Source organism: Scylla paramamosain, chromosome 9 (genome assembly GCF_035594125.1).
Source record: "Scylla paramamosain isolate STU-SP2022 chromosome 9, ASM3559412v1, whole genome shotgun sequence".
NCBI classification, from domain to species: domain Eukaryota; kingdom Metazoa; phylum Arthropoda; class Malacostraca; order Decapoda; family Portunidae; genus Scylla; species Scylla paramamosain.
Genome location: NC_087159.1, coordinates 23,955,001 through 23,972,465, shown reverse-complemented (window position 1 = coordinate 23,972,465; position 17,465 = coordinate 23,955,001). Strand labels below are relative to the sequence as shown.

The window sequence follows — 17,465 nt, the reverse complement described above, 5'->3', positions numbered from 1 at the left end:
CTTTTGAGCGTCTAATCAATTTGAGATTGAGAGCGTTCCTCGAAGGTAACGAACTGCTGGCGCCACAGCAATTCAGCTTCCGGAGGAACGCCTCAACCGAGGTCGCACTTAACAGCATAGTAGCATACCTAAATTTCAAAAAAGCCCTTTTACAAAACAGCTCTCGTAACAAAAGATGTCAAAAAAGTATTTGACACCGTTTGGCACACTGGTTTAAAATACAAAATTTGTAACAACTTCGTCTTGCCTTCCCTAATGCAACGCATTTTATGTAGTTTTCTGGAAGAGAGACAGACAAGAATCCGTCATCAGGGCACCTTTCCAACATTTTTTACCCCTCAGGCTGGAGTCCCACAAGGCTCTGTATTCTCCCCGACCCTTTTCAACATGTATGCAGCTGACCTGCCCCCTCCCCAGTCCACAATGACTCACTAATTATTCAATATGCGGACGATGTAACACAATTGGCCCATGCCAGGTCGTTAGATCTCCTCACAGACAAAATTCAACGGGAACTAACGGCGACTAGCCTATGGGAGATGAAATGGCGAATTCTCTCCCACTCCAGAAAATCAAGTCACTTATTTTAACATTAAAAAAAAGTCAGCCCTGCCAAATTTCACTGCACAATATTATTCCAAACCCCACCCCAATCTCTATCAGTAGCAACAACAAACAACAACAACATTGATAAGCACCTCAAAGTCAACATCCACATAAATCAAAAAGCAACCATAGCCGCCAAGGCCCTGAGCAGCCTGGAAAGATTTCGCGACAGCAGCATGAAAACAAAACTACACCTATACAAAGCTTTCATTCTCCCTCTTCTAACCTACTGCCCTATTGCACTCTCTCTTTCTGGTCCCACTAACCACTCAAAACTTCAGAAGGTTCAAAATCAAGCAATTCATTTCGCTCTTGGAACGAAATGGTTCGACTTCTGGATCTCTCTTTATTCACGAGGAGTCCATCATCCCGCCACCCCCCCTCCTCAACATAACACTCCACAACAGAACTGAGAAACAACTAAGCTCCTTCTCTGACAGACACACGAACACATACAATTTCATAACAAACCTCCCCCAGCTTTCCGTCACCTGCCCCACTCCAACCTCCTTGACCCTCCCACTGTGCCTCCTGAACCCATTTTCAAATGATGGACTCCTCCTTTCTCTCTCTTTCACCGTCTCTTTCTCTGTATACCCCTCTACCACTCATGGTGTCTGAGTGGCATCATCGTCGCACTCTCATTCATGTGGGCCAACACCTAGTGCCAACACCTAGTGCCTATATGCCAACACCTAGTGTTTTTTTTTTTTCATATTTTTTTGTCTTATGGCTTTGTATTCATATTTTTGTGTTTATGCATTATTTATCTGTCTCGCAGCTTAGGTTATAAGGAGGCACCGGACCGCTCCTGGGAAAAAGATGCGACAAAACACACCATCACTAACATCCCATGTCCCTGACCGAGGGAGTAGGTTCGTGTGCCAACACCTAATGGTTTATTAATATTTTTTGTCTTATGGCTTTTTATTCATATTTTTGTTTTTATGCATTATTTTTTTCGTCTCGCAGCCTAGGTTTTTCAAGAAGGCACCGGAACACTCCCAGAGAGACGGGACAGCACGAACCGCACTCCTCCCACTGATGTCACGGCAATGGGGTCCCCGGCCATCGGCATGACGTTCCGGTAGTAGTACCCTCCGTGGCAGTTATGGAGCGGCCAGTACTGATGACAGGGACGGTAACCACACCATCCAGTGGAAGCCACTTCACCCCCCCACACAGAAAGCTGGGTGCGGCAAGTGCTGGGCAGGAAGGTAGTCAAGAGATGGTGGGGCGGGGCCCTGGAAGCATCCATGCAGGAATCCCCATTCATGCCCCACCACCGGCGACTTACCGCGTGCAAACAGATGGCGGTAGATCTGACCCCTAACTGCGGTGAGGGAGTCTTTCGAGCCTCTGTCAATGCACACCCTACCATCACGTCAATTATTATCACAAACCGTCCTCACCTTCACCCTCCACCATGCATATAACACCAAATTCATTAAATCGACATTTTTTTTCTTTTCTTTAGCAGGTTGGCCTTTTGCAGGACGAGCCAGAAGACCAAGGCTTCCTCTACAACCAGAAAGGACCGACACCGCTTTTTTTTTTTTTTCACCCATCACATCTACATCATATAATAAAGTTTTCATATCCCTGCCGTCACCAACCCACTCTACTACTATCCGTGGTTCGGAACACACGTAAAACTGTAGGTCCCTCCGCTATATGGATGTACTTTTTCCTCTGTCCTTCTTTGAAAACCAATAAAAGCACAAAAAACACTTTCTACTCTGCCTGTTCTTCACTCATCTTTCCTGTCGCATCCTGATGGTGAATGTTCTGGATAGTCTGGCTCCGAGCTTATGCAGGGTTCGGCCCCGGGGCTTGGGTGCGTGGGCGGCGTCCATAGCTGTGGCTGTGTTGCGCTTGGCTGGCTCGGTTGGTGTCGGTCTCTCCCTGCTTCCCCTGACAAGGACTTTGTCTCCCTTGCCACTTAACATAAGCATATCTTGTCTCCATTGGTAGTATTTGGTACGTCCTCCCTGATAACGAAACCAAATATTTAAATTGCTCCTGGGTCAAGCCCCAGTGACTTTTTCTCCTACTACAATTCCCTTCTTATCACCCCCTTATTCTTCCCACTATCCCCACTTCCCCCTTCCTATCTTTTCTCTTTCATTATTATTATTATTATTATTTCGGCGTCAGAAACTAATTGACATCGTTGTCCATAGGTACGTTCATCAGGGCCCGAAATCCTGGAATGTTTAAAGGTTGTTCATATAAAAATAACTATTTTTATACCCATGTGTATTAACTATTTGTGTCAGACTAATTGACAGCGCTGTCCACAGAGAGAAGGATGTAAGATTCCTTTTGCTAGTTTTTTTTTTTTTTTTTTTGAGGGGGCAAAAAATAAAATTTAGAATGTAAATAGATTAGGGAAATTGTTCTTTGGTAAGGTAGTAGTCAAACACGAGTGATACACATACAATTGAATGTAACACCTACACAATTAGGATGTTTTTTTTTTGGGGGGGGGTTTGTTTTACCAAAAATTAAGGTAAACCCCTGAGGCACCAATTAATTGTTATAACATATTCATCTAAATTTTATTATTATTAATTATTATTGTTCCCGGTATAGGAGGTCCCACAACTACAAGGTAACCGAACTAAATTCTAAAACATCATTGTGAATCAGAAGAGAGAAAATTTATTTGAAAACTAATTGCCATTTAGAAGCTAACATCAATAAAACTCAATCTGGTTGTCATGGAGTTTTTTCCAATGCCTCATAGACCTCCGGCTAAAATGCTACCATATAAAGCAAGGTCAGAATTATTTGGCAGAAACTATGACTGTCGCACCCCTCTCCCACGCTGCGTCAGGTAATATAAACATGTACTGCATCCAAAGAAATTTATTGAGCTTACAACTAATACTTTCTTGGCTTCCCTTTTTCGTCTCCTGCACTCTTCCAAACGGGCCGGAAGGCTGTCTGCAAGCACCATGAGATGCTAAGGGCCGAATGTGCTCCAAAGGTGGTGAAGTGCAGCTTGGAGTTTGGCTACAGTTGAACAGTCTTTACTGCGTAACTCCCGTTTTGTTACCGCCCACAAATTTTTTTATTGGGTTCAGTTCCGGGAATTAGCAGGCCAGTCTTAAGAAGACTGGCAGTCTCTGAGCCACTGCTTCACTGATTTAGCATATGGCACGGTGCACCGTCCTGCATGAAGGTGAAGGCCTGACACATCTCGAAAGACCCCGGTAGATGGTCACACAGAAGCTCGAGGTAATTCCCCTGATTCATTGTGGTGTTTTTTGGTAACACCACGAGGCTCCCCACCCCTTAGTAGGAAAAGCATCCCCACACCATCAACGAATCAGGGAATCTGACAGCAGGAGCAGTGTAGTGGGGGTCAAGGAGATCGCTGCCTGGACGCCGGTACACACGACCTTGACTGCTGGCTATCACTGTGAATCTTGACTCGTCGCTCCACAGCACGCCATGCCACTGCTCGATGGTCCAGTCTTTCATCCTCTCACAAAACGCAAGCCTCTTCTCTTGCTGGCTACAGTAACCACAGGCTTGGGCCGCGCTGCATAGCTCAGATACTGGAGGTCGTCGTGGATGCGGCGCAATAATGTCCTCACAGACACATTACTCTGCAATCCCAAGTTGTCTTCCCTGATTTTCCTAGCAGATATTCGGGGATTACGTTCGACTTCAAAGTGTACCACTCTCAGGGTTCGCAGGGAAATTTTGCGGGTGTTTCTCTTCTTGGCGGGTAAGTTGTTGCTGCCGAGTTCAGCCATACGCTTCACGTATCATTGAACTTGGCGGACACTGACACCCGTCTGGTCAGAGATAGTTTTTTGGAGAGCTGAGGCTGCGATGTCATCCCATGACAAAATCTGGTAGCGCACCATTGTCCAGGAAAACGGCTAAACAGCAGAGTAACTGCAAGCCAGTCTTGGGGTGGGGGTAGCGCGGAAGGACAGCGACGGAACGCCCGCCAGTCGGAGTGATTGACAGGGGCCGATCACTTCCCGCCTTTGCAAGCTGCCCGACATCCAGGCTGAGATGACAGTTATGTAATAATTAAATTTAAAGCACCTGATGCCCGCCAAGAAAAGCGCGCGCGTTTTGATCCTTCAAACGGATACCGTTTTCTCCGGCGACAATGTTTATGACGAGCACTGTATATATATATATTATATATATATATATATATATATATATATATATATATATATATATATATATATATATATATATATATATATATATATATATATATATATATATATTAGTTTTTTTTTTTTTTTGTTGCTCCCCCTTTTTTTCTAGTTAGCTCATGTTCTTTAATTTATTTCAGAACTCTTCCAACATGCCTCGCAAGTTCATCTCCAAGGGCATTCATCAGACAGACTGCACTTCACTGGAGGAAGCCTTCAACTACAGGGTGGAGACCAAGCGCTGCATAAGAGCAGCATGCAATCGTTTTGGCGTGAAGGTCATGATCTTACAGGTAAGAAAGGTTATTAAAGCTCTCTAGGCTACTATTTCATGGTAATCTAATATCATTATTAATATAATTTTTTTTATAATATCTCAGGATAGTTATTATCATTATTTTGATTAATAGGTTATAGTTGTTCTTGGTAACAGCTAGTTAAAAAAGAAATATACATTATTGTTAGGCTATTAGCCTGTTATTAATTATTAATTCTTTATTACAAGATGCATTCAAGCGGTCAAGGATAATATCCGATGGTTCTACCTTCGTCCCATTGAAGAATGCCAAGAAATTGTTGACAAAGACACAGGAGAAGCACCTCTCAACATACATAATCAAGATCGCGAAAACATTATGTGGCCTGCCTAGAACTGAATTCAGGAAGCTTGCCTACAGGTATGCAGTGGCCTGCAATTCGCAAGCAATTCCTGAAGCCAGATAGAGGGGCCATTCAGCAACCCATAACTGGTACTAGGCCTTCATGGAGTGGCATCAAGAACTGACACTGAAGTCGCCAGAGGGGTTGTCAATTGCGAGAGCCATTGCTTTCAACAGGACATCAGTGAAGGCTTTCTTCGATGCTTATACTTCTGCCATGGAAAAGTATTCGTTTACACCTGATAGCATATTTAACCTTGTCGAGAGCAGCCTGTCAGCCATCATGAAGCCCATGAAGGTTGTGTGTGAGAAGGGCCAACCTGTAGCTTCGCAGATCTCACGTGAACTTTTGTGGGGACTGTAAATGCTGCTGGACATTACCTTCGCAATATTCATAATTCCAAGAAATCAATGGAATAATGCTTTCATGAAGAATACCATTGATGGTGCTAAGGGTATCTATCCTACATCAGAATGAATGGATGAACGAGGACTTTTCTGGATACCCTCAAACATGTGCAGGCCAAGACATTCTGCTCCCCAGTCAACAAGATCCTCCTCATTCTGGATAATGCAGTGTCACATGACACTACATACCACTGAATATGCCATCAGCATTGTTATAATCACTCTGCCTCTACACACCAATGATAAGCTGCAGTCCCTTGACATCAGTATTTTTGCCCCTTTCAAGTCCTGCCTGAGAACTATCGTCACTGACTACACCTTGATGTACCCCCACACGCACATCACAGAGCACATGCTGCCAGAATTTGCCTTCAAGGCATGGATCAAGGCATACACACCCACCAACGTTCTCAGTGGTTTTTCAGCCACTGGTATCTGGTCTATAAGCGATGATATCTTCACTGACGAGGCATTCTTGGGAGCAAAAGTCAGCGAGAGAACAGCACTGTCAGTGGATGAGGCAATTAGGGATGCACCTCATGAGGATGAGGGAGGGTATTCAACAACTTGTTCTTCAATAAATTCGGATGATCCTGCTTTGGAGGCAACACCTGGTAGGCAGCACTCTGAAGCCATGCCATTGCAGTTAGCAACTCCATTTCCAGCTCCAACTCCAACCACAAGCACAGCTCCATCCTATTCCAAAGCAGGCCTGGATTTCATTCCAGAGGCCATTCGATCTTTTTCCCAAGGCACCTGGACAACCACCTGGAAGGAGAGGGAAGAAGGATCGTATTGCATTGTGACTGAGAATGAAGAGGCCATCTCAGATCTCCGTGATAAAGCTGGGAGGAACATGAAGTCAGAAGAGCAGGGTAATAATAAGAAGAGGGCAAAATAAGTGAAGGTGGCTGCCATCCCAGAGAGCTCAGATGAGGAGGACACTGGAGTTACCCTGGAGCTGAACGGCTCCGAATACTCAGTTGAGGTTCAAGAAGAGGAAGTAAGCCTATCTACACCTTCACCTTTCCAGCAGAGAGATCCAGCCAAGGGAGACTATGTTTTGGTAGAGATGGAGATAGAGGAAGGCTGAAATGTTGGTGCAAGAGTTTATTATGTTAGCAGAGTGCTCAATATTTAGGAAAGTGGAGCATACAGCATTTAACTTTTGCGAATCAGTGACACATCTGAGATGAAGGACACCTTCCACTTCCCAAATAATGAGGATAAAAGAGCTGTGAGCAGGAAAATATAATAAGGATGCTGTTTGAATCTGCTAAAGGTCAAACTAAAAGACTTGCACGAATTGTAAAGTTCAATGTGCCTTTACTAGAGTACAACATGAGGTAAATGGCAAGTTCGCAGGTGAAGGACATTTTCCATTCCCCCAGTATTGAGGCAAATGTGCTGTGAGCAGGAAATATATAAATCTGCTAAGCTCAAATCCAAAGACTTGCATGAATCATAAAGTTCATATTTATATTCATATTTATAAGAGTACATGAAGAGATTTTGTATGGAGATTCTAAGAGGTTGTTTTTTTTTTTTTCTATAAAACTTTTGTTTTATTTAGTAACATTAGAGTCTTAAATGTATAGTTTTATAACATTATTGACTTGATAAAATAAATAAATAAATAAGGTTATATATCCTATACGCTTTACTCCCACGTGAGGCTCCATACAGAAAATTGAAAATTTTGTAAATGTCTGTTACTGGAAAATTTTAAAAAATAAACCTTAAAAGCTTTGTCATAACGAAAGCCTATCAATATATATATATATATATATATATATATATATATATATATATATATATATATATATATATATATATATATATATATATATATATATATATATATATATATATATATATATATATATATATATATATATATATATATATATATATATATTCCACACCTTGTCTTTCCTATTACTTATTCTCTTGTTTTTTTTTTTATGAATATTTTTCCACTAGCAGTATGGTACCTCTCACCGTCACCATATATATATATATATATATATATATATATATATATATATATATATATATATATATATATATATATATATATATATATATATATATATATATATATATATATATATATATATATATATATATATATATATATATATATAACAGCCCTACAGGCGAGCACATGAGCATGCTGTGTGTGTATGAGGTAGCCTCATGCAAATACATAATTTATGAGTACATGTATGGCTGATTTAGTTAGCGGCGTTGTGTGGCTCGTTGTTCAGGGGCGCCGTTATCTGCAACACTAATGGGAGGAGAGCTGACACAAGCCTACAGGCTGACCTCTGATGGTCTGGGGTCACGAGGATGACCGTGTGTGTGTGTGTGTGTGTGTGTGACGTGTGAGTAGAGTTTGCGTGTGACTGACTGACAGTGCGAATGCCGGACGCCCCTGTGTCGTGACTGTATTGCACGATGACTTGTGTACTGTTGTGTAATGTATGGACAGAAGGAGAAGTATGTGTGACTGTTTTCACTGAGGGTGACCCTGTGAGTCAGAGCCGCAGCCGTAAGCGCCCAGGTAGTCCTCTCCGACCCTCACGCTTGGAACCCCGCAATGGTGTGAGGACCCCCCTTGCCTGCTGGTGGGTATAGGTTTCAATATATATATATATATATATTAGTATAATAATGTGCTCTGAGTATTAATGTACGTACGATGTAGAGGCACAGCGATAAATAATCACCAATAGCTTATCATTATCTTTACAGTTTAACATGACATCTCACCAGATTGAGAGAGAGAGAGAGAGAGAGAGAGAGAGAGAGAGAGAGAGAGAGAGAGAGATTTAATAAATTTCAGCTAAATGATCAAGGAAATAACACTGAAATTGTTGAGAAGGAAGCAGTGGTGTAAACCAAAGGCTGCGGGTTATAGACGTGTGAGTAAGCCACGTAGACAAGAACACCTGGCGTAGTGTAGCGGGTTGGAGCTCTTCAAAGGTATCTCCAACACTACGCTGCTGGCTGATGCTATTTTGTATCGTACTTTTGTAAACAAGGTTGGCCAACATGTCTGAAGACCCGGGAGGTGACGTGGAAATTGAAATATCTGGGGATATTGCTGCTCCTGAGAATTTTACGAGTTCTTCCAAGGCAGGGTGAGACCAAAACCTTGAAATGGTTTAGTTGCTTAGCTTCACATTTTAAATCGGCTGAGTTAACTTCCTGCCATGACTGACACACTGGCATAAATGTAGTATTAATAGAGTGCTTTAAAAAATATTATTTTTCTTATATATAGCTGAAGCACGAAATGTAAAAAGATTAAAATGCAACTGCGATGGATTAGTTGTAACGGTATAGAAGTAATTCTCATGTGTAACTTGACTTGCCTGCCCTACAATGGGACTGTGACAGTACCAGTGTCCTTGACTCACCTGGTTGTCATTATTACCTACAACACTGCTGAGAACAACTAACGATGTCCTCAACGAAAACTGAACAAAACGATTTTGTGTCGGGAAGTTTCAAGAGCCATTTTTTTTTTTTTTTTTTTTTTTTTGTGTGTGTGTGTGTGTGTGTGTGTGTGTGTGTGTGTGTGTGTGTGTAAATGACAGGTACTAATAATAAAGAAATCTTATAATTCAGATTGTTTATCTGTGATGACAGTAACAGCCACTGTAATTTTTTTTTTTATGAGTCATTTTGAAAAAGTTGCTATAAGATAGGATAGAAAGGAATGCACCAGACAGTGACAACACTAGGGAATTGTGCTTTACCTGGCATTTTTTTTATTTTTTTATTATTCAGCTATACCATAATGTATTATGTTCTGGTGAAAATAACGGTAAATTTATAGTTTAAGCCAATGTCCCCAATCTCTACTCACAGCCCCCCAATCCCTCAAGCAAGCTTGGGGGCCTGTGGGGAACCTAACCTAACCTAACCTAACCTGCCCGCGCAGCTTATGGGTACTTATAGAGACTTCCTATTGGTGCAACTCGTGGTGTTAAATGGTGGTAGCACGTGTTTCAGTGTGTTTTGTACTCAAAATCATCTATGACAATGAAAACAATAACAAATATAATTTTGTACTCAAAATGCAGTTTAGTCCTATTGTAAAAAATTTACTTAAATCAGTGTTTCCCTCTACCTTGATAGTCCCTCTTACCCTTCAAAGAAGCATTGGGTCTGTTAAGGGATCAGAAACTTTTGGAGAAGAGGGAAAGTAGATGCAAGTCATTCACAACTGCCAAAATTGGAAAAATCAATAATCTAACCTAATAACTTCTCATCTTGAAGATGGGAACTGCTCCTCCTATTACTAACAACCTAATCTCACTTAATAATCTAACTGGGAGCTGCATCTCCCTCAGGACCTAACGATGTAATCTAACCTAGCTAAGAGTCGCTGCACCCTCTGTGGGATCCCTCCCCCCTCCCCCAAAGAGAATAAGCCTCACAGATTTACCACGTTGTACCTAGTTTTGCTAGCCATGTAAGTAAGTGACCCCAAGAAATTATGGCACATGATTGGAGTAAGGTTCTGTAGTCACAATGAATCCCTAATATGCTGCTACTCATAGATTATTTACTGAAGTAGTTGGGGGGATTGCTAGACCTAGAGAACATTTTGAACACACCATATTCATGGATTCATGGATGACAGAAGTACTAAACACAGCTCCTCCAAATTTTACTTTTATAATAAGGCCACCTGTTTTATGTATAATGATTTTCATTATTGTACTCGACATGGACTTATAAAGAATAACCAAAGTTTTACACCATGTATAGCCTCCGCAATCAGTGGCTGTTTCCAAGGATTTGGTTTGTTCTTTGAATGTGCCTTTTCTCCTTAGTCTTAACCATTTAGGTAAGGAACCTACCATTAAATTTTCTGGAAAAAAATAAATTTGTTTAATTTAGAAGGAACAAGTTCTCTTCACCTACTGCCTTGCTTGAGCTCATTAATTTTACTGTTTACATTTTACTTACATATAGTACACATGTAATGCATTGGTTTTCATTGCTTCTGTCATGGGGTCTTCATTTTGCTTATCATTACTTCTGTGTATATGAATTTATAAATAATATTTCTGCTACCTTGATCACTTCTTTGGTAATCACCTTGTGTATCAAAAAGTAATAATGATACAATTGTTTGCTAATAATGCATGGTGTTCTCTGTTAACTTCACATTCACACTTTTTTTTTGTTTTTTTGGCATATTCACACTTTTTTTATTTAATCTTTTTTTAATTTTCCCTTATTGGAGATCTTTGACAGTTAATTTTTTACATTCTGTCTTGTTTACATTGTTATTTATATTGTTTTTATAAGGCCTTTGGTGACTTTTTATTTATTTATTTATTTTATTTATTTTTTTTTTCAATTACTTCCATGGGTGTCTTCCCTCTTGGTTTTTGTCTTGATTCCAAGACATCCTCCAAGTCCTGTTTATGCTACTTTCATCCTCTAAGTTTGAGCACTTGGTCTAGATTCTAGTAAGAAAATTGTCTAAGTTCTTTTGAAATTTTTAAGTAATTGGGTTTTTTGTTCTTTTTAATTTTTCCCTCTTGCATTATACCTTTCACTGGTTATTGAACTCTAACTTATTCATGGCAGTAAAATCTTAATAAGTTTGACTTAATTTTTTTGGAATATTGGTTTTTATCAGGCTCAGGGACATAGATAGTACATCTGAATTTTTATACAGTATCTACATGTACACCAGAGATGGAGTGAATACAAATATGAATGGAAATTTTTTAAATTCATATGAATACAAATATACTGAAATGCTGTTAATTTGTGTATGAGTACAATGTAGTCATGAATTCTTTGAAAATAATGTGGAGTTTTCAGAACTAGTGGTTGTCACCAGGTGGCAGCACAGATGCAAACTCTTCTGTCACATACAAGCAATATCAGATATACCTACAGTGTTATTCTATTTACATGATGCAATGGGCTTATATAATATATTTTTTCTATGTAATCCCTTCTAAGTAGTAACACGAGTAAAATCAAACTCTTTTCATGAACAAATGTATATAAGTTGATTTTCTAGTGAATTGGCATTTAGATTTATTTGGTCATCTTAAGATTTCCAAATAAATACACTCTTGACTGGAAACGTCTTAATGACAGTAAACATAAAGGCAACATGTCTGTGACAGTCAAAAGTCCAAATTACATAGATCTTCCTAGTTTATGGAAACGGCAATTTTAATAAAAAAATTGGCAACTCGAGTGTCCTGGCAATAGTAATGCTGTGTCTCTAACCAAAACAAACACCTGACTTGGCCGCGCTGGTTGAACTTAAGAAACACGTTGTTGGACAAGAAGTTGAATGTTGCTGCGGTGCCCATCTCCACTACAAAACTGGTGAAAAAGTTTCCTGTATTCCTCTCCCGTCACTCAAGGATCGCCTGAGAGATGTTTGTTTTGGTTCTCGACTAGTTTGCCTTGTTGCTCGCTTCGTGAGAGGGATGCTAAAATCCCCACAAAAAAAAAAGAGCCATATATCATGATGTTACTGAGTAGGTTGTGTCATACTATATAGTACAGTGTGATTTTTTTATTTTTTTCATTGTCCAAATCAATAGTTTTTATACTTGTAATATGTTTTATTTAAGATAATGCTAGCAGTTTACTCGATAATCACACAAAAAAATAATTAATTTGACCACGTTCTCTCAATATTATCCATACCAGATATTGAAAAGTTGATACATCATTTCAATAGTATCATGATGATCAATGTTCTGTGCATATTTACGCACCTGGGATTTATTACAACAATATTTTAGCTCTCTTTCTTGCAGTTAGATGAGCAGCAACGAGATCTAGCGGTTTAGTTCCGAAAACTCCCCATTATTGATGTAATTCAACAAAAAACTACATTAATACCAAACCAAAATTATTAAATGTTGACATGATTAATTAATGAGTGATGGAAGATGATGAGGGAGGCATGGTATACTGTGGCATATGTTCCACAGAGCTCCATCTTATCACCCACTCTGTTCCCATTGTTCATAAAGTATCACAGTTGAACTTCTCATTCATTCCTTTGTTGCACTGATGACCAACCTGCATTTATCATCATTTACCAGATGTCCAACCTATCAGGAATTAAACAGATCACATGAAGAAGCTGCAGAATGCCTAAGTCCTGATCTTTCTGTCATCCCCAAATGAGGGAGGGCAAATCTTTCAGTGTCTCAGAAACTCAGTTCCTTCATCAATCCACTCAACTATTCCTGTTCCCTACACTGACCATAACTCAGAGCAGTGATTCTCAAACTGTGCACTGCAGCTTTGTACCACGACTATTCTCCAAATGCACCACATAATATTCATGGATAGGTATACACTACACTGACTGTAGAGTTGGTGTGCTGTCAAAAGTCCAAGATATATCATTACTGCACCAGTAAACAATAAAGTTTGAGAACCTCTGATTCAGACTGGCCTCAAAAATCTCAAGTGGATATTTACTGTTCTTCTCTTGGTAAGACAACTTCTGTGAAGTTGGGTGTTTTATGTTGTCTCTACCTGTACTTTTCCTCCTTCCAACTGTTAACTTCATACAGAGTATGGAGTACTGCTGCCATGTATAGCAGCTGTCCTTAGCTTCTTCTAGACTCTTCTAGACAGGGTGGAATCAAAAGCTTTTCGTCTCATCAACTCCTCTCCTCTAACTGACTGTCTTAAGCCTCTCTCTCACCGCCGCAATGTTGCATATCTAGCTGTCTTCTACCACTATTTTCATGCTAACTGCTCTTCTGATCTTGTTAACTGCATGCCTCCCCTCCTTCTGCGGCCTCGCTGTACAAGACTTTCTTCTTTCTCTCACCCCTATTCTGTCCACCTCTCTAACGCAAGAGTTAACCGGTATTCTCAATCATTCATCCCTTTTTCTGGTAAACTCTGGAACTCCCTGCCTGCTTCTGTATTTCCACCTTCCTAGGACTTGAATTCCTTCAAGAGGGAGGTTTCAAGACACTTATTCATCAATTTTTGACCACTGCTTTGACCCTTTTATGGGACTGGCATTTCAGTGAGCATTTTTTTTTATTAGATTTTTGTTGCCCTTGGCCAGTGTCCTTCCTACATAAAAAAAAAAAAATCTGAGTGGAGTTTTTAAAGCTTTTCTTCTAGTTTATAACAGATTGTCTTGACTCTCTCTCTCTCTCTCTCTCTCTCTCTCTCTCTCTCTCTCTCTCTCTCTCTCTCTCTCTCTCTCTCTCTCTCTCTCTCTCTCTCTCTCTCTCTCTCTCTCTCTCTCTCTCTCTCTCTCTCTCTCTCTCTCTCTTGCTGCCACAATGCTGCATCTCACTGTGTTTCACTATTATTCTCCTGATTACTGCACTTCAGAACTTGCCAACTGCATGCATCTTCCTTTTCTGCAACCTTCCTGAACAAGATGCTATTTATTTTTCACTTCCATTCTGTCTGCCTCACTAATGCAAGAGTTCATCTCTTTCACAAGTAAGCTCTCTTACCATTTTTGTTTTCTTCCTTCCTATGACTTGACTGTTTCAAAAGAGATACCTCTAAAACTAAATTTGTCAACTCTTGTTACTTTGCAGTTTTATGGGGACTGGCATTTTCCAAAATCTCTCTTCATATGTTAATTTTTCCAGTTCTGGTGTGTGTGTGTGTGTGTGTGTGTGTGTGTGTGTGTGTGTGTGTGTGTGTGTGTGTGCACGCGTTTGTGTGGTTTTCACCTTGAATGTTAGATAATTTTTGTATACTCTTTTCCATTTCTTGGCATTCCAGTCTAAAATACTTATTTAATGTTCATTCATTCTCTTCTAACATCGTCTCTCCCCCTGAGTCTGAACTAGTGGTGGATTGGATAGGAATCACTCCTGTATTAAATGCAAATGTTGGACTGGTGGGTAGTGGGGCCTGAGGCCATCACTCACTAAGCTATCTGGCCTGTTATTCAGTGATTTTGTGTTTAATTGTTTGTCCATTATCCCATTAGCTTAGGTAAGACTAGGAAAATGGAGGAGGCATTTAATTTCTTTACAAAATAATGTTTACATACCACTTTACATTTTCTTTACTTTGGGTCTTGAAGGATTGAAAAGTTCTAAGTGGGGTCACTTGGGAAAAGGTTTGAGGACCGCTGCAATAATAGATGCTCTAAGAAACAAGTGGATAATGATAATGATGAAATAGATTGATAAGAGAAGATAGTAATCATATTAGACACTGGCTAATAGGAGTCCAGGAGATTGTGTTTAAGTTTATTTTCAAATGTACTGAGAGAGGGTGCATCCTTGGTATGATGAAGAAGAGAAATTCAGACCAAAGTCCTCAGGTAAACTCTACATTTGTTTGACTATTAATGCTGATACTTTCTTGTTTTCTTTAATGAAAAAAATGGTACTTCCTCTTAACTTTTTTTTTCTCACCAGAAATCTATCTTGTGTATTTATGTTTATTTGCTATCTTGAGGAGAATGTGACTCCCTTCATTCTAGGAATTACCAGTTTTTTTTAACTTCCCATAGACTTGTGATATGTCATTTAAGATTATCTTTTCTTATGTTGTTCATGTGGTCTTGAACTGAGCAAACTATGTTTCTAGATGGTCAATGAATTGAGAGCTTAATGGCTATTGTAATATGTCCACAACTTTGAATTTTCTATTGTTATCAATGTTTTTTACTCTTTTTCTCACATTAACCCATTAGTGCCTTGTCATAGATCCCATTTGAATATTTTCTTGAAATTTGGTACAAATGGTGTCTATAGGGTCAGGATGGATAATTTTTTTTTTTTTTTTTTTTTTTTTTTTTTTTTTTTTTTTTTATTGGAAGTGGGTGAAAAATATACTTCCTTTAAAGTACGCGTAGGCACTGCCCCTGAATATACCTGCAAATTGTGATGTGTTGCTGCAGGCACTGAAAATTGGTACAAAATGTTAGTCACTTCATTAGAAAATATATGTTTATGTAATCTGAATAACTCTGGAATTTTGTCTATTCTGGAAGAAACTCACCTAAGCTCCAAAATAAAATTGACAGTTTTCTTGTTTTCCTTTATATATTCCAGTAATAATTTACAAATTCAGTCTTATTGTCCATTAGAAATGAGCACAATTACATGGAAACATGGAAAAAAAACAAAGATTGAAGAAACCCAAAGTAATAGTTCCATTACTGACAAAAAAAAAAAGTTACAAGTACACTGGTGAGTTTGTTGTTAGAATCACTGATGGTAGGCCTCAAAACAGTCTGGATAAAGACCCATGTTGCATCTGCGACACCTGTACAGGGTCCTCTTTCTACAATTATTACTTACATTTTTCCTGTCAGGTGTCTTGACCACTAGGTGATTCCCATTGTCCTTCCTAATGTCTGCCAGAGTGCTGGGGGAGAGGATAAGAAGAGTGTGGATGCATCTGGTGTTATTCTCACCATAGTGAACTGCCATCATCTTCACACACGACCGAATGAAGGTCAAGAAAGGCATTTTCTCATTGTCTTGGATACCTATCACCTTCCCCACCTTACAGTACAGATGCCATGCCTGGACAAAAGACACACTCAAAAACCAATTGTGCAGTATCCAGTACCGCTTGTGATTGCAGGTTGTGATGGAATAGCAAAGCGCCATGTTGTCTAGGAGGTCCACACTGCCCATGTTGGTGTTGTAGACCGTGATGGTGTTAGGCTGGTCCACCAGCACCTTCTTTTTCTCCTCTGATGAATACCTTAGAGTGTTTAGATCTGATGTAATTATGTGTGTGTGTGTGTGTGTGTCTATATATATATATATATATATATATATATATATATATATATATATATATATATATATATATATATATATATATATATATATATATATATATAATACTTGGTATTGTTCAGTGCCTCAAAAACTCAATTCCTCCATCTATCAACTCAACACAACATCCCAGACAACTATCCCCTCTTCTTCAATGACGTTCAACCGTCCCCCTCTTCTACACTGAACATCCTTAGTCTGTCCTTTACTTATAATCTGAGCTGGAAACTTCACATCTCATCTCTAGCTAAAACAGCTTCTATGAAATTAGGCATTCTGAGACATCTCTGCCAGTTTTTCTCACCCCTCCAGTTGTTAACTGTACAAGGGCCTTATCCGTCCATGTATGGAATATGCTTTATATGTCTGGGGGGTTCCACTCATACCGCTCTTCTAGACAGGGTGGAATCAAAAGGTTTTCATCTCATCAACTCCTCTCCTCTGACTGACTGTCTTCTGCTCTCTCTCTCATTGCTGCACTGTTGCATCTCTAGCTGTCTTCTACCACTATCTTCATGCTAACTGCTCTTCTGATCTTGGTAACTGCATGCCTCCCCTCCTCCCGCGGCCTCACTGTACAAGACTTTCTTCTTTCTCTCACCCCTATTCTGTCCACCTCTCTAATGCAAGAGTTGACCGGTATTCTCAGTCATTCATCCCTTTCTCTGGTAAACTCTGGAACTCCCTGTCTGATTCTGTATTTCCACCTTCCTATGACTTGAATTCCTTCAAGAGGGAGGTTTCAAGACACTTATCCTTCAATTTTTTACTACCATTTTGGACCCTTTCCTGGGACTGGC

At 39.7% G+C, this 17,465-nt stretch overlaps 2 protein-coding genes across 4 annotated transcripts in view; both read left to right on the top strand.

Annotated features, from left to right (window-relative positions):
- Nucleotides 1-4,938: 4,938 nt before the first annotated feature.
- LOC135103306 (uncharacterized) lies at nt 4,939-7,389 on the top strand. The gene is made up of 2 exons (XM_064009336.1): nt 4,939-5,089; nt 5,302-7,389. Exon 2 carries the CDS (start codon nt 5,934-5,936, stop codon nt 6,762-6,764), a length of 831 nt encoding a protein of 276 aa, XP_063865406.1. The 5' UTR covers nt 4,939-5,089; nt 5,302-5,933; the 3' UTR covers nt 6,765-7,389.
- A 919-nt stretch (nt 7,390-8,308) lies between these two features.
- Nucleotides 8,309-17,465, top strand: part of LOC135103729 (prenylated Rab acceptor protein 1-like) — a 45,745-nt gene continuing 36,588 nt past the window's right edge. Inside the window, exon 1 of one of the 3 annotated variants that reach the window (XM_064010386.1) lies at nt 8,309-8,493. In XM_064010386.1, the coding sequence (XP_063866456.1) occupies nt 8,324-8,493 (170 nt within the window). In that variant the 5' untranslated portion in view covers nt 8,309-8,323. Of the gene's footprint in view, nt 8,494-8,758; nt 9,010-17,465 lie in introns of those variants that run through there. The other 2 variants (XM_064010387.1, XM_064010390.1) reach the window with 2 other exon arrangements.